The sequence below is a fragment of the Pituophis catenifer genome, unplaced genomic scaffold, assembly GCF_029215685.1.
Source record: "Pituophis catenifer annectens isolate HBS135680 unplaced genomic scaffold, rPitCat1.0.hap2 SCAF_1, whole genome shotgun sequence".
Lineage (NCBI taxonomy): Eukaryota > Metazoa > Chordata > Lepidosauria > Squamata > Colubridae > Pituophis > Pituophis catenifer.
This window is the reverse complement of record NW_027256881.1, coordinates 353668426-353689829: the sequence shown is the minus strand read 5'-3', so window position 1 is coordinate 353689829 and position 21404 is coordinate 353668426. Positions and strand designations below refer to the sequence as shown.

At 48.1% G+C, this 21404-nt stretch overlaps 1 protein-coding gene across 1 annotated transcript in view; it reads left to right on the top strand.

Annotated features, from left to right (window-relative positions):
- The window catches only part of FBN3 (fibrillin 3), a 192867-nt gene that overhangs the window by 146115 nt on the left and 25348 nt on the right, over positions 1-21404 (top strand). The window contains 9 exon segments of the mRNA XM_070939090.1: positions 918-1037; positions 1354-1479; positions 4567-4719; positions 7217-7282; positions 11586-11711; positions 11830-11949; positions 14408-14530; positions 15846-15977; positions 17991-18116. Coding sequence (XP_070795191.1) covers positions 918-1037; positions 1354-1479; positions 4567-4719; positions 7217-7282; positions 11586-11711; positions 11830-11949; positions 14408-14530; positions 15846-15977; positions 17991-18116 — 1092 coding nt within the window.

Sequence of the window (21404 nt, the reverse complement as noted above, 5' to 3'; positions counted from 1 at the left end):
GCAGGGTCCTGGGGAATCACATGATTGCAAGTGACAATCTTCCCAGCCAACTTCTGACAAGCAACAGAGAAGCTGACAGGGAAACCAGCAAACCACAATGACATGATGTCTCACTTAACAACCACACCAATTCACGATGGATTTTCTGGGTTCGATTGTGGTTATAAGTCGAGGACTATCTGCACTGTACTGAAGACAAGCCCAATCAAGTATTAATATTTCTTCCCATCGTTTGGAAAAATAACCATCTAGCATTGGACTAATCGCGTTGGCCTTCTTTGCAACAACTTCACAACTGCAGGCTTGCTTGGTTGACACACACACAAACATACAGAGTTCCAAATTTTCCTGTCAGCTGGATTGCTGGGCTGGAAAATATTCCTGTTGTTGGGATCCGTTCTACGATAGGTAGTCCTCGACTCACAACCTTCATTAGTGACCATTCGAAGTTAACAGCGGCACCGAACGCCACACTTACGACCCTTTTAGCATCCCCTCCGTGGTCACATGATCAAAATAAGGATGCTTGGCTCGCATGTATGACGATGGCAGCCTCTCGGGGGTCATATGATCCCCTTTTACGACCTTCTGACGAGCAAAGTCCACGGGGTAGCCAGATTCACTTAACAACCGTGTTACTAACTTAACAAATGCAGTGATTCACTTAACAGCTGAGGCAAGGAAGGTCGTAAAACAGGGAAAAACTCACAGCACCACTGCTCAACTACGGGCAATTTTGGGCTCAGTTGGGGTCGTAAGTTGAGGACTACCTGTGTAAGGCTGGACGGCTTGATTTCCAAAGGCTTAGCCAGTGTCTCCTACACCCGCGCAGTGTCGGAAACCCTCCCTGATCTCTAGAGCAGAGACAGCAGCTCCCAGCCGTGGGGAAGGTGACGTGGGGTTTTTCTTCCATGCAGACATCAACGAGTGTGTCAGCCTACTGGGAAGCTGCTCCCCGGGAACGTGCCACAATTTGGAAGGCTCCTTCCGTTGCATTTGCCCTCCTGGCTACGAAGTCCAGAACGACAACTGTATCGGTAAGAAGCACAATGCACCCCAGACAAACGCAGGCTTTTGATGGCTGGGTCCTGCTTGGTGTGCGGGGGGGGGATGTCTGTGGCCCCCTCTGGCTTTGATCGCTCGGTAGCACATAAGGGAATAGGGTCCTCCCCTGGGGGAGGGGTCAAAAAAGTCAAGATGGCGGCCAAACCCACACTATCTAAGCCCTTTTTTATGTTTTCCTTGGAGGAGAGGGTTTTCCTGTCCCTCCCAGCACTAAAACTGCCTATTGACCAAATTTGGGGTACTGGAGGTGGGTGGGGGCAGCCTTTAATCCATCTCGGTGGGTTGCAGATATCAACGAATGTGAGGAAGACCCCAACATCTGTCTGTTCGGTACCTGCACCAACACCCCTGGCACTTTTCAGTGCATCTGCCCACCTGGTTTTGTCCTGTCTGACAACGGTCGGCGCTGTTTTGGTGAGTGTGCCAACCACATATAGTTATAATATGTAATCCAGGCTGGGGATGGGTGTGTTTTGTCTCCACGTCTGTGCGTGCATTGGACGACTGCTCTCTACATGGGGCTCCCCCTGGGGTGCACCCGGAGGCTCCAGCTGGTCCAGAACGCGGCCGCGCGGGGGATTATGGGGGCGACGAGGCGCTCCCATGTGACACCTCTCCTGCGCGAGCTGCACTGGCTCCCGGTGGTCTTCCGGGTGTGCTTCAAGGTGTTGGTGACCACCTTTAAAGCGCTCCATGGCTTAGGGCCGGGGTACTTACGAGACCGCCTTCTGCCACCAATAGCCTCCCACCGGCCAGTACGCTCGCACAGAGTGGGCCTCCTCAGGGTGCCGTCCGCCAGACAATGTCGGCTGGCGACCCCCAGGGGGAGAGCCTTCTCTGTGGCGGCACCTGCCCTCTGGAACGACCTACCCCCAGAGATACACACGATACCAGACCTCTGGACTTTTCGTTGGGCCCTGAAAACACATCTATTTCATCTAGCCGGGCTGGCCTGAGTTAATTTTAAATTGATTTTAAATTGGGTTATTTTAATTTACGGCCAATAATATTTAATTATTTTAAATTGTTTTTAAATTTTGTATGTATTGTTTTTTACTCTGGCTGTTCACCGCCCTGAGTCCTATTTGGAGAAGGGCGGTATAGAAATGGAAACAAATAAATAAATAAATAAATCTCCCATCACCTCAGTCCAAAGCTTCCCCCTTTAGGGAGCAAGGATCTCAGACGATCAGCCGTCCTGCCCGCTGGAAAATTATCTCAGGAGTATTGCTTTATAGAGCACATGGCAGCGTTCCTTCGGTGCACTGGGAGCAGCGGGAGGGGGGGGGCAGGGGAGTAGCGGATGGTTTCACACGCACAACCCAATCCTGCGCATGTGCAAATGGAGCATTGCACGCTCGCCTACCACTTCCGTGGCCCGGTTCCCAACAGACTGTGCATGGCCCAGTGCTGATCCATACACAGGGGGTTTTGAAACCAGAATCAGGACAGAGCTGAGAGGGACCTTGGAGGCCTTCTAGTCCAACCCCACCCCTCCTACCCAAGCAGGAGACCCTTTCCCATTTCATACAAATGGCTGGATACCCTGCCCCGTTTAAACAGAGAGTCCCATAGTCCTGGCGTATGGCACAAAGCACCAGGAGTAAAATTATACAGAAGCCGCACATAATACTATGGTACACGCATGATAGGAAAATGTAGAGGAAAATGTGCTCTCAAAACATTTTTATTTCAGCAGGCTGGCCTGGCCTAACTCTCCCTTTTTAAATTTTTAAATCGTTTAATTTGTTTATAAATTGGGTGTTTTAAATTTGTTTTGGCCAAAATAATTAATAATTTTAATGGATTTTTAATGTTTGTATTATCTGTATTTTATCTTGGCTGTTCACCACCCTGAGTCCTTCGGGAGTAGGACGGTATAGAAATTTGATAATAAATAAATAATAAATAAATAAATAAATAAATAAATAAATAAATAAATAAAAAAAATAGAGTTGCGGGTTTTTTGCAAGGTTTGAGGAATTCAGGAAATTATATTTATTATTTATTTATTTTATTTATTTTATGCAATTTGTCTGCTGCCCTACCTCCGAGGATTTAGGGCAGCTCACAACAGTAAAATGCATAATTCCTATTAAAACGATATAGAGTCAAAACCCAGTTTAAAACAGTTTAAAATTCATTAAAAACTCCCGCATCAGTCCAGGCGACGGAACAACCAGGTCTTCTACTTGCGGCGGAACGAGCGAAGGTCAGGGGCCATCCGGAGTTATATGCAAGTTATAGGTTACGTGTTAACATACCTTGATTCATAAGAATAGAATAAGCACCCTCTATATATTAATATCGAAGCCATTTATCCAACTAAGCAGACAGTATTCGTTACTTGGACAAAATCTGCTTTTCCTACTGTGTAGGATCTCAAATGGCAGCTGGTCACAGTGTCCGGCGAAGAGCACCGCATCACATTCAGGGGAGGATAAGAGAAACAACAGAGTTGGAAGGGTCCAACCCCAAGTGGCCAAATGTTCTACCCTGTGGGTCCCCAACTTGTGGGACACAGCCCACTATCGGGCCACGGTGTATTCGCAAACTGGCCACATGAGGGCCTAGTCACATGTGCATCTTGGGCTCGGAGCCCCACTCGTGCGAGTAATGAGTGCTTGTGTGTGCACACACACACACGCATTTGCCTACCACTCCCACAAAATCATCCCCGGAAAATTTGGAGAACTCTGTTCTACCCCATTTAAACAGGGAGTCTTGGCACATCAAGTGTGTCCTGTGTGTTGTCGATAGACTTCTTCTCACAGTGGAGTCTCCGCTGGTGACGCCTGTTAAGGATATTGTTGTGTTACCAACCAGCAGAGCACAGAGAAACGGTACTGAAAGCAATGAATACAATACATACAAACTGGTTTAACAAAGCTTTATCTTTGTAGTGAAAAACAATTGCATAGTCTTTTAGTCAATCCAAGTCTTTAGCCATTCAAATCAATCCGGAGTTACAGAAATCATTCTTACCACACAAACAGCAGTAGGTAATAAACAGCAATTCAACGCTGGTAACAAATCACGATGGTAGCAGATCCATCCACTTCTTCACACACGACAGTAACAGTTCCAGCCGACAAGTCAAGCAATAAGTCAAGCAACAATGACTATAGCTTGGCTCTCCTCTTATATACAGTTTACACTAGTAATTATCCACTTAAGATAAGTGAAATCAGCAGTGCAATGACTCAACAGTACAATTAGGATAATTGCAGTCAGCAGTCAGTCAGTAGTCAGTTACAATGACTCATCAGTACAATTACTCAGCATTACATCTTAAAGTTACAGAATACATTTAAAGTGATAGAACACATATATTGCCTGGACAACTTGTTAGGCTTACACCATATCCTAACAATGCCATTGCTATGGGAGGGCCAGAGGTGAAGGAGGCAGGGACCCTCTCTCCCCTCCTACCCCAGGCAGATGCCTGCAGGTCTTCCCTGTTTCCTGACCTCATGTATTTCCCCTCCCCAATCTTTGCAGACACCCGCCAGAGTTTCTGCTTTACCCGCTTCGACAACGGCAAGTGCTCGGTGCCCAAAGCTTTCAACACCACCAAGGCTCGATGCTGTTGCAGCAAGATGCCAGGCGAAGGCTGGGGAGACCCCTGCGAGCTGTGCCCCCAGGAAGGCAACGGTAGGAGACGGACAGCAGGGAGGGCAGAGGGAGGGAGGGAAGGAGGCCTGGGAGTCCATCATCATCATCCCCCCTTCCCCGGTCTCTTTGACGGTTTCTCCCTGATGATCCTAGGGAGACCCCTGCCTCTCCTCCCCTCCATCAGCAGGGAAGAGGCTGTCCCTTGCACCCAAGGGAGTTAGGGGTCTTCCCCCCAAATGGGAGCAATACAACCATTTCTTCAACTTTGGACATGGGTCTGGAGGAGGGGAGTGTGATGATCCGGGACACGGCACAGAGGCAACACAGGCAGCTGGCAGTTCAAACCGTTCCTTTATTGCTCCAAATTTCCCCCAAAACTCCCACGTTTCTGGCACGCCCCAGAGCAAAGTGATCACACACACACACACACACACACACACACACACACACACACACCTCAAGCAGCCTCTGGCTGCAAGTAGTCCAGCCCAATGTTGTGAGCACAATGGCTGCAAACCAAGAAATCAAGCAGAATAAGTCAATGAGTCCAGGAAACAAAGGAACGAGGCAATTAATCCAGGAAGCCAGGAAGAAAGCAGGAAATCCAGGAAAATTCAAATGTCGGCAACAACATTCAACGCTCCATGAATTCAGGGTTTGTTCCAGACAAATGCCCCTCCCCACAGCATCTCCTTAAGGTCTCAGTCCCCAGGTGTGCCTTGTGGAGAGGGGAGGGCGCTCTCCTCCTGAGTAGTCGAGTCAGCCTGCGCTGTTTTCACCTTCTCTCCACTCTCCGTGCTCGAGGATCAGGAGGGGGTGGTCCTTGCTCATCACCTGAGCTCGGTCTCTCATGATCACTGCTTAGCGTCTCTTGGTCATCCTGACCCCCTTCCTCCCTGCTTACAAGCTGTCCCAATCCTGAAAGGTCCTGGCCTGACTGGGCCTGCCCCTCCCCATTTTCCTCGAAACCAATGAAGCCGCCACCTCCATCGGCTCCAGTTCTGGCTCAACTTCCTCCGCAGATTCAGGCTCCGGCAGGGGCATGACAGGGAGGGTGTTGGAGATTTTTTAAAAAGCTGAAATAGTTGTATTGTTCTTTCTTTTCTTCTTTTTTGTTCTTTTTATATCGGTTTCCATCGATTCTAAGGACCCAGAGTCCTCGCAACAAGATGGGCATAAAAAGTAGTCCTCAACTTACGACCACAGTTGAGAACCCGAAATTTCCATCGCTAAGTGAGACCGTTGTGAAGTGGCTTGCGCCCCATTCTTGCTCGATAAGGGAATCACAGCAACGGTTACTCACACGGTTGTTAAGGGAATCCGACTTCCCCATTGCTTATAAAAAGGTCGCAAAAGGGGATCATGTGACCCCGGGACACTGCTTCCGTCGTAAATAGGAGTCCGTTGCCAAGGGTCTAAAATTTTGATTGGGGATGCTGCAACGGTCGTAAGTGTGAAAATGGTCATAAATCAGGGTTTTTTCAGTGCTGCTGTAACTTTGAACAGTCACTAAACGAATGGTACCTGCATTGTTCTTTTTTTGTTGTTGTTCTTTTTATATTTGTTTTAATTGTTTTTTAAGCCCTCCAGAGTCCTGAGTGTTAGGAAATTACTATTACCTAACTTGTTGGGATGGCAATATATAAATCATCAATGTAGCTTTAAGACTGCTGTATTGCATCATACTGTGTCCTGATTGGTTAGCTCTGTAGCCAATGTCCTTAAGAGGGAGCTAGAAACATGGCTTGTTCTCTTTGCTGATCTTGCTCTCTGATATCTCTGTATGCTACTGTTTGCAAATCCAGAAGAACTGTTTATTGTGAACGACTACAACAACTGGTAAGAAGACTTTGTTATTGGATTATCCCTGGACTGTCATTTTGGCTATCTCCTGCTTTATATGTGTATGACCTGGACTGTTTAGTGGACTGTGCCTTACTATTTCCTGAAAGTAAACACAACTCAGTGTATCTGTGTTTATTCGTAACTACTCTCAATCGCTTTCATGTGCACACCCTTGCTACTCAAGGGTTACTCTGCAAATTCCTTAACACTGAGTTGCTTTGAAAAATAAATACAGCTAATCCTTGACTTGCGACCGTTCGTTTACCAACAGTTCGAACTTACAACGGCACTGAAAAAAGTGACTTATGACTGCTCTTTGCGCTCAACGACTGTCATACCAGGGTCAGGTGATCAAAATCCTATCACTTGGCAACTGGCATGTACTTATAACGACTGCAGCCTCCTGGGGTCATGCAATCGCCATTTGTGACACACACACACACACACACACCCATCCGGCTTCTGACAAACAAAGTCACTGGGGGAAGCTGGATTCACTTAATGACCATTGATTCACTTAACAACTGTAGCAACAACAACAAAAAAGACCGTAAAATCAGGTACAACTCTCTTAGCGTTTGCCTCCCTTATCAACACATTCTGATCCAATTGTGGCCGTAAATTAAGGACCCGCTGTAGAATAAACACTTGTTAGAGGAATGACAGCAGGTCTTGCCTCTCCCATCCGCAGTTGCCTTCCAAGAATTGTGTCCGTACGGCCACGGCGCCATTCCGGGGCTCGGAGATTCCCGAGAAGGTAAGCACTCAAAGCCAAGAGTGAGTTTTATCTTTACCTCTGTACCTCCTTGGGAGATTTCGCCAGGATTAAGCAGCCTGGCTTTCATCCAGATGTGAAGATAGACTGCTCAGAACAATGGAGGCTTTTCCTCCATTTGGGGGATGGGATGGGATGGGAAAGAAAGAATCAGCCATTCCTGGGTGGAATGGGACAACTCACCGCAGGACAATTCGATTTAATTATTTAAAATAATTTAAAATTTTATTTTATTTTTATTTAAAACCAAATGAATGCTTTAATTTTTCACTCTGTCCCTCCTTTCTCATCCTTTATTTAATTATTCTATTCCACTATTTCTTCGATATTAGTGTAGCTCTTGTCCCATGGCAGGTTGGCCGCCACGAGTTGTCCTAGACCAGTTATGGTTAGCCATCACATGCCAGGAGCGAGGGGGGGAGGCCACGTGCATGCATGCCCACACCCATAATTCTATGTGCCCTGCCCCCACCTATGCACATTCAACCCCCCCCCACTGTGACACACCCCCACCCCCACCGCTCATGGCACGTGATGGTATGGTGGGCCTGGTATGCCCATTTTTCTTTCTCCCCAGGCTCCAGAGCCTTTCTAGGAGCTTGGGGAGGGTGAAAACGAGCTTGGGGAGGGCAAAAATCACCCCCCGTGGAGGCCGTCTGGAGGCTGAAAATGGATCATTTGCCAATTTCCGGTGGGACTGGAAAGCCCGTTTTTTGCTCTCCCCAGCCTCCAGAGCCTTTCTAGGAACCTGGGGAGGGCAAAAACAGCCTTCCCAACACGCAAATTTCATCAAACGTCAGAAAATGTGCAAGTCGCAAAGGTGAGCCCAACTCCCTCTGTTTATGCTGGAGAAGCATGCATAAAACATTGTTCTTGATAAAATACACAATCCCCAAAGTTTTGGAGGCCACTGTCTGAGAGGACAGAAATTGCATTGCAAAGTCTCGTGATTGATTAGATAAATAAGCTGAAAAGACAGCCGCGGTCAGCTTCGGTTCGTGTCTCCGCTGAACAGTTTTATCGTTCAGCCAATTTGTCCCAGGGCCTGATACCAAAACACAACCTACAATTTAGTTTAAGGCATAAAAAGTACATTAAAAATCCAAAGGAAGAAGAAGAAGAAAAAAAAGCAGAATAGAATAGAATAGAATAGAATAGAATAGAATAGAATAGAATAGAATAGAATAGAATAGAATAGAATTGAATTGAATTGAATTGAATTGAATTGAATTGAATTGAATTGAATTGAATTTTTTATTGGCCAAGTGTGATTGGACCAGTGGTGGGTTCCAACCACCATTACTACCGGTTCTCTTTGTGCATGCACTTCGCGTGCGATCACCGCACGCATGTTCGCTTCGCTCGCACGTGTGCCAAACTTGCGCTCCGCACAAGCGCGTTATCTGCCCAGCTGAGGTGCGGCAATCCAATCTGCCGCACCTATCAGCTGGGCTGAAAAAGAAGAAATAAAGGTAGGAATAATGCGGGGGCGGGCGGGAGGGCCCAGTTCCCAGACAAAGAGAACCGGTTTGGTGACGTCACATTGTCACCGCTACCGGCTCGGCCGAACCGGGAGGACCCCACCACTGGATTGGACACACAAGGAATTTGTCTTTGGTGCATATGCTCTCAATGTACATAAAAGAAAAGATATATTCATCAAGAATCATAAGGTACAACACTTAATGATAGTCATAGGGTACAAATAAGCAATCAGGAAATAATATCAGTATAAATTGTAAGGATACCAGCAACAAAGTTACAGTCATGCAGTTGTAGGAGGCTTGGCTGTTGTTGGTGTGTCTGAGATGTGGATTGTGGAGATAGGTGGCTGTAGTTTCCTTTCAAACCTGCAGTAAAACACTTTCAGGTCAACTGCCAGTTGTCAATTTCCTTCAGTCTGGGAAGGAGATTTGCCATAACCGGTGATATTTTTAAGAGTTTCCCACATGTTTGCTGGTTCATTTGTTGAGAACTGATTCTTTAGCTTTTCAGAGTAGCTTCTTTTTGCTGCTCTGATCTCCCTTGTTAATACATTTCTGGCCTGATTGTACAGCATTTTATCACCTTTTCTGTAAGCTTCCTCTTTGGAATGACGTAGCTGCTTAAGTTTAGTTGTGAACCAAGGTTTGTTGTTACAAGTTCCTGGTGGGTACACATAGGTCTTCACAGAAGCTGACATATGATGTTACAGTCTCTGTGAGTTCATCTAAATCTGTAGAGGTACTTTCAAAAACATTCCAATCAGTGCAGTCAAGGCAGGCCTGTAGCTTTAACTTTGCCTCCTCGGTCCAAGTCTTCACTGATTTAATTGTTGGTTTTGTGATTTTAAGTCTTTGCCTGTAAGCAGATACAAGGTGAATCATGCAATGATCAGAGTGTCCCACAGCTGCTCATGGTAAGGACTGATAAGCATCTTTTAGTGTTGTGTAGCAATGATCTAAAGTATTCTTGCCTCTAGTGGGACAATTGACATGCTGAAAGTATTTTGGTAGCTCTTTCCTTAAGTTTGCCTTGTTTAGATCTCCCGAAATAATGGCCAGGGAATCGGGGTATTTGGTTCAGCCTCCATAATTTGGTCAGCTAGAGTTCGTAATGCCTTGTTTACACAGGCTTGTGATGGGACTTAAACAGCAATTAGAAGAAATGAAGAAAATTCACGAGGTGAATAGTATAGTTTGCAGTTGATAATTAATGTCTCTAGGTTTTCATCACAGGATTTATATATTAGTTATATCCTGAGACCAGCTGTTGTTGATATATAAGCATAAGCCTCCTCCCTCCTTTTTATCAGATGTTTCTGCAATTCTGTCTGATCGTTGAATCTGAAACCCTGGGATATGCAGGCTGCTATCGTCAATTGATTCATTTAACCAGGTTTCAGAGAAGCATAGGGCTGCTGAATTGTAAAAGTCAGAATTGTATCTGTTTAAAGGAGTATTTCATCCATCTTGTCAGCAAATGAATGTACGTTGGTTAGGAAAATTGAAAGCAGAGGAGTTTTATTTCTCCTAGTCCTTAATCTGCTTAAAATTCCCGCCCTTTTACCTCTCTTTCTTTGCTTCCTCCGTTTGGTTTTTTTGGTAATCCATGACTCGAGGGAAATTGCTTCTTCCTGTGTTACAATCTCCTCTGCGTTTGTAAAGACTGGGGTGGGGGAAAGATCACAGAAAGCTGCTCCTTAAAGAAATGTTGCTTAATTTTTAGCAGATGGTCTCATGAGTAAGAAATCCATAGTGAGTCGCAGAGAATATTAAAAATAAAGAAACCATTAGAGAGCATTTCACCGAGGCAGCCTTCGGAGGCGCCATCTTGGATCAAACAGCAAGCTCTGACTTTTCCAGCTTTGTGGATCAGCAGGGTGGGAGATGGGGGGAGAGGGGATAGTTCTGCATGAGCGGCAGGCGAGCGCCTGCTGTTTGCACAAATGGAGCTGCATGTACATGCTCACTCATCCGCCCTCTGCGTGTGCAAGTACAACTGTGTCTGTGTGCACACTCGTCTGCCACTTCAGCGGCCCAGTTCTGAATGGGCTGCAGTCCAGTAGTGGGTTGTGGCCCAGGGGTTGGGGACTCCTGCAGTAGAATAAGGTAATAACAAACAACTTAATCTTTTACTTTTATGTAATAATATATTACATATATTATTCTATGTATTATTCTATACACTTCTATAACAACAAAGCTTTTTAAAAAAATCTTTTCATGACCCCATAATCCCTTGTGGGGTGGAGTCTGGGCAATTGAATGGAGCTGAGTTATTACTGGCTGGATGCCCTTCCTGTCGCCAATGCAGAGTTTTGTTCAGCAGATACATTCTCATTGTGCCCAGAGAGAGAAATATCTGCCTCTACCTAGGATCGAACTCACAACCTCCTGATTGCGAGGCGAGAACTCCACCTCTAGGCCACCGCACCTATAACAACAAACCTATCTAAGCCGCAAAACCCCAAATCAAAGTTTCTTTTCCCCCCCCACTTCGAGCACTTTATTGTAGCAAAGGAAAAGGAATTGGAAATCAATTCTTTTTCTTTTCCTTTCCCCTTTCCCCTACACTTTCTCCTCTTCCCATCTTCCTCCCGTTTTCCCATTGCATGTATTTTCATTTGTCTTAGTATTTTTATATTTTCTATTTTGATAAACTAATAAAAATACTCAAATCAAAGTACCCTACCACATTTGGGGGGAGGGCTTGTGCCTTTCGAGAAAGTGAAAACAGCCCACAATGGTTAGTACAAAGGCGCATAGCCCATGGTGTTGCTCATTCCACACGGTCTCCTCGGCAGACGTGAACGAGTGCGCGGAGAATCTGGGTATCTGTATTAATGGCGCCTGCATCAACACGGACGGGTCCTTCCGCTGCGAATGCCCCTTCGGCTACAACTTGGACTACACCGGGGTCAACTGCGTGGGTGAGTGGGGGGCTGCTGCACCTGCCATCTCGGGAGGGGGCGGGCTGTTCAATCCTTACTTGAAGCTTTTCCTTCAAGTAGACGAATTTACTCCCTTCCTTTCTCGTATCCTTGGCAGACACGGACGAATGCTCCATCGGCAACCCATGCGGGAATGGTACCTGCACCAACGTGATCGGGGGCTTTGAATGCGCCTGCGATGAAGGATTTGAGCCGGGGCCAATGATGACCTGCGAAGGTAATGTCCACTTTATTTTCCTTTCGATCGATTGGATTTCTGCAGCTGCCCTTCTCACCTTTGGGAAGATCGCAAGGGTAGGAAACGTATCAGCAGCCACCTGGATGGATGGGAGAGGGAAAGCGAAAGTAACTGCTGTATCTCCCTGAGACACTGCCTCAAGATCAACCGGTTGGGAGAAGAAAGCATGTGCATACTAATCCATGCTTGAAGTGGCCATTCTGAAAACATCTTGCTTGAACATGATTGGTCATGAGGGTGGAGAATCAGCAATGGGAGGCAGTTAAAGGAGGGAAAACATTTTGTGTGCGATTCTCAGTTCTGGCTCTGCATCACTGCAGAGAGAAAAAGAGAGAGATATATATACCAGTGATAGATAGATAGATAGATAGATAGATAGATAGATAGATGGATGGATGGATGGATGGATGGATGGATGGATGGATGGATGGATGGATGGATGGATGGATGGATGGATAGATAGATAGATAGATAGATGACAGACAGACAGACGGACAGACAGATTTCTATTCTATTCTATTCTACTCTACTCTACTCTACTCTACTCTACTCTACTCTACTCTACTCTACTCTACTCTACTCTACTCTATTCTATTCTATTCTATTCTATTCTATTCTTCATCAGTGGAACAATTTGCCTCCAGAAGTTGTGAATGCTCCAACACTGGAGGTTTTAAAGAAGAGACTGGACAACCCTTTGTCTGAAATGGTATAGGGTTTCCTGCCTCAGCAGGGGGTTGGACTAGAAGACCTCCGAGGTCCCTTCCAACTGTGTCATCCTCATCTATTCAACTAGCTGTATTTGTTTCTCTGTTGGCGGCATTTTTGTGCGTCCTGTTTCCCAGAGATTCTTGGCAGCTAAGGCAAAGTTTTGTCGAAATTGGAAAACGAAGCTGGCATAAAACATTAAGACGAGTTAAGAGACTTGAGTTAAGGGAAACGTCAGTCAGTAGATTTGGATTTATTCCTCTTCCCTGGAGGTTTTCAATCAGAGGCTGGTTCATCCTCTAATCAGGCGAATCCTGCAGGGTGCAGGGGGTTAGACTTGATGACCTTTTGAGGTCCCTTCCAATTCTCTGATGCTGTGAGACCTGCTGAAGAAGCCCAGTGTCCAGCAAGCGACTCCCAATCTGAATCAGTCGCTGAAACCAGAGGTTTAGTTTTCCGAGCTTTCGGATTCGTGCTGGAGTCCATCCTCAGGGAACTTCTCTCTAGCACGATGTATGCTTGGGGCTACTCTATTCGTAGTATTTATGTGGAGCCTGCTTGTGTGTGTGGCTTTTTAGGTGTTGAGTCAGGGGTGAAATGCTCCCAGTTCGGACCGGATCGCCTGATCCGGTAGCGATGGAGGCGGGTGGTTCAGAGAACCGGTAGCAAAAATCCCTGCCCCACCCCACATGCCCAGCTGAGCCGCCGCGATCATCAGAGGCTTTTTTTTTTTTACTTTTAAAAGCATTTTTTTCTACAACCTCTTCGGCCAAAAAATGCTTTTAAAAGTAAGGAAAAAAAAAAGGCTTTGATGATTGCACGGCTCAGCTGGGATCCTCAAAGGCTTTTAAAAGAAAAAAAACCCCTTTTTTTAAAAAAAGCCTCTGCCGATCAGGCAATTCAGCTGGGATCATCAGTCTTTTGAAAGCATTTTTTTACAACCTCTTTGCCAAAGAGGTTGTAGAAAAAATGGTTTTAAAAGTAAAAAAAAAAAATGGCCACGCCCACCCAGTCACATTAACCCCTCTCCAAGCCACGCCCACAGAACCAGAAGTAACAAGTTTTAGATTTCACCACTGTGTTGAGTGGGGTGTGGGCAGTGGTGAAATCCTCCGCGGTTTGCCACCAGTTCGCTGCATGTGCAATGCGCACCAAATGCACACTGAGCACGGAAAAAGGAGGCTTAAGAAGGTAAGTAGAACAGCAGAGGGGGAACAGCTGTGCTGCGCGATTTAGATTTAGGAAATCCTGCTTTCTAGTGAATATAAATCATGCTGCACAGCTGATTGTCAGAAATACCGGTTTGGACCAACCAGTAACTTTTTTAACTACCAGTTTGCCCAAACCAGTAGCTTTTTTTTACTACCGATTTGCCCGAACCGATAGCTTTTATTACTACCGGTTCGCCCAAACCATTGCGAACTAGTAGCATTTCACTACTGAGTGTGGGTAACCAGCTATGAAGTCATTGGCTGTTGTTTCCTTGTGCTGCCAAGCCCTCGCCTCCTAAGTATTTGATAAGCTGGTGGTAAATCAGCTCTCCTGTGGACTGATGAGGGGCCCATTTCCCAGTCTTCAATCTCTTCTCTGGCTGTTTTTGTCCCTGCTCGACTGACAATCTTAGTAGTTGCAAAATTGAACGTGTGTCTTTGTTCATTGTGACGCTCCTCGACCACTAATCGCTGAAACCTATTAACGGTCTCCCCTTCCCCACCTGTCCAATCTCCAGATATCAACGAGTGCGCCTTGAACCCGCTGCTCTGTGCCTTCCGATGCCTCAACACGCTCGGTTCCTATGACTGCACCTGCCCAGCCGGGTACACCTTGCGGGACGACCGCAGAATGTGCAAAGGTGGGGACCCTCCGTTGAGACAAGATGACCCTCGAGGGTGCCGGTCAAGGAAATGGGTTCAGCTTTCAAAAAGGGAGTGGACGAAGGCTCTGCCCGTGGGAAGGATGCCCCCCCCCCAATAAGATTAGGGTTGCATTAAAGGAGATTTAGAGGCTTCCCACCCCTGAGCTCCAGCCACCCTTCAAGAATGATGTATGTTTCCTCATGGCTCCAAAGACTCTAGAAAAAGTGCAGAGAAGAGCAACCAGGATGATGAGGGGACTGGAGGCTAAAACATACAATGAACGGTTGCAGGAACTGGGCCTGGCTAGTCTAGGGAAGAGAAGGACCAAGGGAGACAGGATAGCCATCTTCCAATATTTGAGGGGCTGCCACAGAGAGGAGGACGGGGGTCAAGCTATTTTCCAAAACACCTGATGGCCAGACAAGGAAGAATGGATGGAAACTGATCAAGGAGAGATCCAACCTAGAAAGAAAGAGAAATTTTGTGACAGTGAGAACAATAAACCGATGAGACAGAAGTTGCCATCGGAAGTTGTGGGAGCTTCATCCCTGGAGGCTTTCAAGAAGAGACCGGACTCCCATCTGTCAGAAATGTAGGGTCTCCTGCGTGGGCTGGGGGTTGGACCAGATGACCTACAACAGTGATGGCGAACCTATGGCACGCGTGCCACTGGTGGCACATGGAGCCATATCGGTAGGCACGCGAGCTCAGCTCCGGCGCACATGCGCGTGCCAGCCAGCTGATTTTCAGGCCTTCTGGGCCCACCAGAATTTGGGAAACAGGCTATTTCCAGCCTCTGGAGGGCCTCTAGGGGGGGTGGGGAAGGCCTATTTTTCACTCTCTCCAGGCTCATAGAAAGGCTCTGGAGCCTGGGGAGAGCGAAAAACGGGGCTTCCGGTCCCACAGGAAGTTGGCAAATGGGCCATTTCCGGCCTCCGGAGGGCCTCGGGGGGAGTGGGAAAGGCTCTTTTTGCCCTCCCCAGGCTGAGGAGGGTGAAAAACAGGCCTACTGGGCCCACTGTGTGCCATTGTGTGCCAAAAGCAGGAGGGCGCAGGGGGGTTACGTGCAAATGTGCGGAAGGTGGGGGGCATAGAATTATGGGTATGGGCACGCGCACGTGTGACTTCCCCCCCCCCCCGCTTTTGGCACGCGATGGCAAAAAGGTTAGCCATCACTGACCTACAAGGTCCCTTCCAACCCTGTTAATCTGTAAAAAATAAAAATAATAAAAAGGGGATGCACAGAAAGTCTGCAGAGATCCGTGGCCTGTCCGGCTTCACATTCCTTTTCTTCTTTCTTTATTTCTGCAGATTTGGACGAGTGCGCCCACGGCATGCACGATTGCGAGTCCCACGGGATGATGTGCAAGAATCTGATCGGCACCTTTGCTTGCATCTGCCCACCTGGGATGCAACGTCGGCCGGACGGTGAAGGCTGCACAGGTGAGACACGTTTTAAAACCTTAAGTTCCTAGTCCACAGGGCTTGGTCAAAGACAGGCAAGTGAGCCCAGCTGAATCAAGTCCAGGCCGGGTGAATTTTTCCACTTGGCTCTGCCCTGGTCAGCCCCCGTTTGGGGGATCCGGTTCTGGGTGCTACAGCCGCTTCCCGAGGCCGGAGGGTCATTTGACTGAAACATTGCATGGAGGAGGAGGAGGTTGGACTACTATTTTTTATTTATTTATTTATTTTATTATTTTTAATTTGATTTATATGCCGCCCTTCTCCGGAGACTCAGGGCGGCTTACAATGCGTCACCTTACTAGGGGATCTCTAAGGCCCCTCTCGCCGTTTAACGATTCCACTTTAAATTTGGAGTTGGTCCATTTGGGGCCTAAGTAGCCTCTGTAGAAAAGAGACGTTTTGGCGTTTTAGTCATTTCGGTAAAGCGAAAGAAATGCTTTTCGCATCAGTGGCTGCTTTGGCTTCCTTGTGCAGTTGACAGAAGGACGAAGGGGGATAGAATAGCACTCTTCCAATATTTGAGGGGCTGCCCCCAAAGAAGAAGAGGAGGGGGGGTCAACTTATTTGCAACAAGAAGCAACGGCTGGAGATGAATCGAGGAGAGAAACAACCTCGTTTTCTGACCCAGCTCCCCAAACACGACCAATCCTCTGAAGTTAACTCCCCAGAGCTAGGATGGGGCTTCGCTCTCAGTGGTGGCTCTTCCGTCCCAAGGACCGGCCCATAGATTTCCCCAGCTCTCCTCTCCTCTGCCTTCTTTGCATCTGTGCGTCAGGCACTGGACCCAGCTGTTCCTCCTCTTCCTCATCAGCCACCTCCAGACCTGGGGGCTGTTGACTCTCCATCTGAGGACTGGCGGACAGCCCAGGCTCCTCCTCTGTCTCTGTCTCTCTCTCTGCCAGCTCCATTCCCTCTTCCCCCTTGGAGCTCTCAGGCTGCCCTGATGCTGACCCTGACTCCCACGCCTCCTCCTCATCATCATCTGGTTCAGCTGCTGGAGGGGCCAGCAGCCGACTGTTCACAACACCTAGAACTAAGGAGAAATTTCCCTGACAGTGAGAACAATTACCCAGTGGAACTGCCTGCCACCAGAAGTCATGTGTGTTCCCTCACTGGAGGTTTTTAAGAGACTGGACAGCCATTTGAGAGTGTCCTGCTTCAGCAGAGGGTTGGGTTAGAACAGGGGTGAAATGCTCCCCGTTCGGACCGGCTCGGGCGAGTAGGTAGTGATGATGGCCGGTGGTTCGGAGAACCGGTAGCAATGGCAGCTGGAGGCTCCGCCCACCCGTCCATCCGCCCCATTCCCCGGACTCGGGGAATGCACCATTCCCCGGATTCCTACTGCTCACCTTTCTCCCGCGGCTGGCTGTCAGGGAAGGCAAGTGCCCGAAAGGTAGCGGAGTCGCTCACTCTCCTTCTTGAATGAGCTGCTCTGGTCCATGCTTCGGCTGTGCAAGCACACACCCAACCTGCCACTGAATTAAATAAATGATGTGCGCTTGCGCAGCCGGCGCATGGACCACAGCGCCTCATTCAGAAGGAGAGTGAGCGACTCCGCTATCTTTCGGGCGCTGGCCTTCTGTGACAGCCAGCCGCTGCGGGAGAAAGGTGAGCAGTAGGAATCCGGGGAATGGGGCGGGTGGGCGGAGCGGCGGGAGAAAGAAATTTAAAAAGTTTTCCTACCGGGTTCTGTGGGCGTGGCTTGGTGGAAGGGGGTCTTGTGACTGAATGGGCGTGGCTGTGAGTGACATCAAGTTGGCCACACCCACTCAGTCACAGCTCACCCCCCACCACCACCAAGCCACGCCCACAGAACCCGGTAGGGAAAAATTTTAGATTTCACCCCTTGGGCTAGAAGTCTTCCAAGGTCCCTTCTAACTCTGTTATTCTGTTAGGGGGTTGGGCTAGAAGACCTCTACAGTAGGAAGGGACCCCTTGTTGTTCTGTATTGTATATCTAATGAGTTCCTTTTCTCTTCCTCGCTGTCTCTAGACGAGAACGAATGCCGGACCAAGCCGGGCATCTGCCCCAACGGGCGCTGCGTGAACACCGTGGGCAGCTACCACTGCGACTGCAACGAAGGCTTCCAGAGCAGCCCCTCGGGCACCGAGTGCCTCGGTAATCCATCCCACCCCTGGGCTGATTTCTCGGGGAATGTTCAGGCGGGAGTGAGTCCTGACGGGTTTTCCGCTTTCCGGGGGGGGAGGAGGAGGAGGAGGAGGTGTTGTGATGCATTAGGAGCAATTTAGCCTCCTCCTGTTGCTAAGTTAGCGGAACAATTTGCCTCCAGAAGTTGAGAATGCTCCAACACTGGAGGTTTTGAAGAAGAGATCGGGCAGCCATTTGTCTGAAATGGGATAGGGCAGTGCTGGCTAATTTTTTTATTGTCGTGTGCCAAAAGCACGTGTGTGCCGGCACCCATAATGCAATGCACGGGGGGGCCCTGAGCATGCGTGCATGACTCCCCACCCCCCTGCATGACCCCTCTATGCTCCCCCACCCCCCACATGCACGTGTGAACCCCCCGTCCCCCTTGTTTTGGGCCTAGCAGGCCTCCCTGCATCCTCCTGGGCCCAAAAATGGGCTGGGGGGGAGGCAGGCCACCCCACCCCCACCCATGTGTGCGTGATCCCCTATGCATGCGTGCAAACCCCCACCACCACGTATGCGTGTGACCTCCCTGCACAGGTCCATGCGTGTACAGGCACAGGAGCTGAACTAAGCGATGGCTCTCATGCAGTGGTGGGTTCCTCCCGGTTCGGCCGAGCTGGTAGCGGTGATGATATGACGTCACCGAACCGGTTCTCCCCCCCTGCCCTCCCACTCCCCCCCCACCCACATTATTCTTACCTTTTATTTGGTCCCACCCCCAATCTATTGCTGCCTCCTGAGTCCCAGCTGATGAATCGAGGGGAAAAAACTGTTTAAACACTTGCCGGGGGGGGCTTCAAAGGGCCGCCCTACAGCTGATCAGTGTTAAAAGCAAACAAATGAGTCGGGTAGTAAGTGCGAGGACTGGTCGTAAGTGCGAGGACCTTCCAGAAATGACTCTGACCAGCTAGCCACGCCCACCTAGTCACATGACCTCCAAGCCACACCCACAAAATAAGCCACACCCACAGAACCGGTAGTAAAAAAATTTAGAACCCACCCCTGCTCTCATGCCCGCAGAGAGGGCTCTGCCTGCCAGCTGCGGCAGCACGCGTGCCACAGGTTCACCCTCACGGGGAGTGGGCTGGGATAGAAGACCTCCAAGGTCCCTCCCAACTCTGTCATTCTGTAAGGGTCTCCTGCTTGCTTAGGGGGTTGGGCTACATGACCTTCAAGGCCCCTTCCAACTCGGTTATTCGGTCACTCTGTAAGGGTCTCCTGCTTGAGCACGGGGTTGGACTAGAAGACCTCCAAGGCCCCTCCCAACTCGGTTATTCCGTTATTCGCCAGCCAGCCCTTCCTTTAAATCCCCAAAATAAAGGAGGAATTTCAAGCATGAAATCAAGCGCTCCATGGCTTGGGACCTGGTTATTTACGGGACCGCCTACTACCACAAACAGCCTCCCACTGGCCGGTACGCTCCCATAGAGAGGGGCTCCTCCGGGTGCCGTCGGCCAAACAATGTTGACTGGAGGCCCCTAGGGGGAGGGCCTTCTCTGTGGGGGCACCCACTATCTGGAACAAGCTCCCCCCGGAGATACGGAGGATCCCGGATCTGCGCACTTTCCGCCGTGCTCTTAAGACCCTCCTATTCCAGCAAGCCAGCCTGGCCTAATTTTTCTCCCCTTTCTTTTAAATTTTTAAATTGAAATTTTTAATTTGTTTTTAAATTATTGGGATTTTTAATTGTCTTGGGCTAAATTATTTAATTTGGTTTTAATTAAGTTTCTAACTTTTGTATTTATGTATTTTATTTCGGGCCTGTTCGCCGCCCTGAGTCCCTCGGGAGTAGGCCGGTATATAAATTTAATAAAACATAAACAAAACATAAAGCAGAGGTCCATTTTCATCAGCCTTCAAGGGCACCCCTGCCCTCTGTGACTGCAGTGAGGGCATTTTCCCCCCAGGAGCTATGACAAAGAGACTTTGCGCACTTGAAAAAGGAACCTTTTCCGAGTGAAATTCAGCTTTTTATTTATTTATTTATTTATTTTTGATTCTATGGGATAATGTTGGGCAGGGTCGAGGGTGCTCAAAACTTGGATGCTTTCCTATCTGCCCTTGTGGATTGTGCTGGCTGGGGGATTCTGGGAGTTGAAGTCCACCCATCTTCAAGCTTCCAAGGTTGAGAAACACTGCCTTAAGTTGATGAGATCTTTAAAATCTGCGTCAACTCATTCTCAGTCTAGGGAGTCCTCGTCTTACATCCACCACGGAGCCCAACATTTCTGTCGTCAAACGAGGCAAGTTTTTAAGTGTGCCTGATTTTACAACCTTTCTTGACCCAGTTGTTAAGTGACTCACTGAAGTTTTTTGGGTTAATCCCTTAACTAAACCTTTCACTTGTTAAGTTAATAATTCACTTAACAACTCTTCTTAAAAACCTCCAGTAATGGAGCACCCATAATTTCTGGAAGTAAGCCGTTCCGCTCAGGGGTGGGTTCTAAATTTTTTTACTACCGGTTCTGTGGGCGTGGCTTATTTTGTGGGCGTGGCTTGATGGTCATGTGACAATTCTTTAGGATTTACCAGAGGTACTGGTCTACCAGGCTTTTAACTGCTTGCAGAGCTGTACCTGTCTACCCATTTATTTTTGCAGGCACCGGTCTACTCATTTGTTTTTGGCGGCACCGGTCTACTCATTTGTTTTTGCAGGCACCAGTCTACTCATTTGTTTTTGCAGGCACCAGTCTACTCATTTGTTTTTGCAGGCACCGGTCTACTCATTTGTTTTTGGAAGCACTGGTCTACTCATTTGTTTTTGCAGGCACCGGTCTATTCATTTGTTTTTGCAGGCACCAGTCTACTCATTTGTTTTTGGAAGCACTGGTCTACTCATTTGTTTTTGCAGGCACCAGTCTACTCATTTGTTTTTGGAAGCACTGGTCTACTCATTTGTTTTTGCAGGCATCGGTCTACTCATTTGTTTTTGGAAGCACCGGTCTGCTCATTTGTTTTTGCAGGCACTGGTCTACTCATTTGTTTTTGGAGGTATCGGTCTACTCATTTGTTTTTGGAAGCACTGGTCTACTCATTTGTTTTTGCAGGCACCGGTCTACTCATTTGTTTTTGCAGGCACCAGTCTACTCATTTGTTTTTGGAAGCACTGGTCTACTCATTTGTTTTTGCAGGCACCGGTCTACTCATTTATTTTTGCAGGCACCGGTCTACTCATTTGTTTTTGGCGGCACCGGTCTACTCATTTGTTTTTGCAGGCACCGGTCTACTCATTTGTTTTTGCAGGCACTGGTCTAC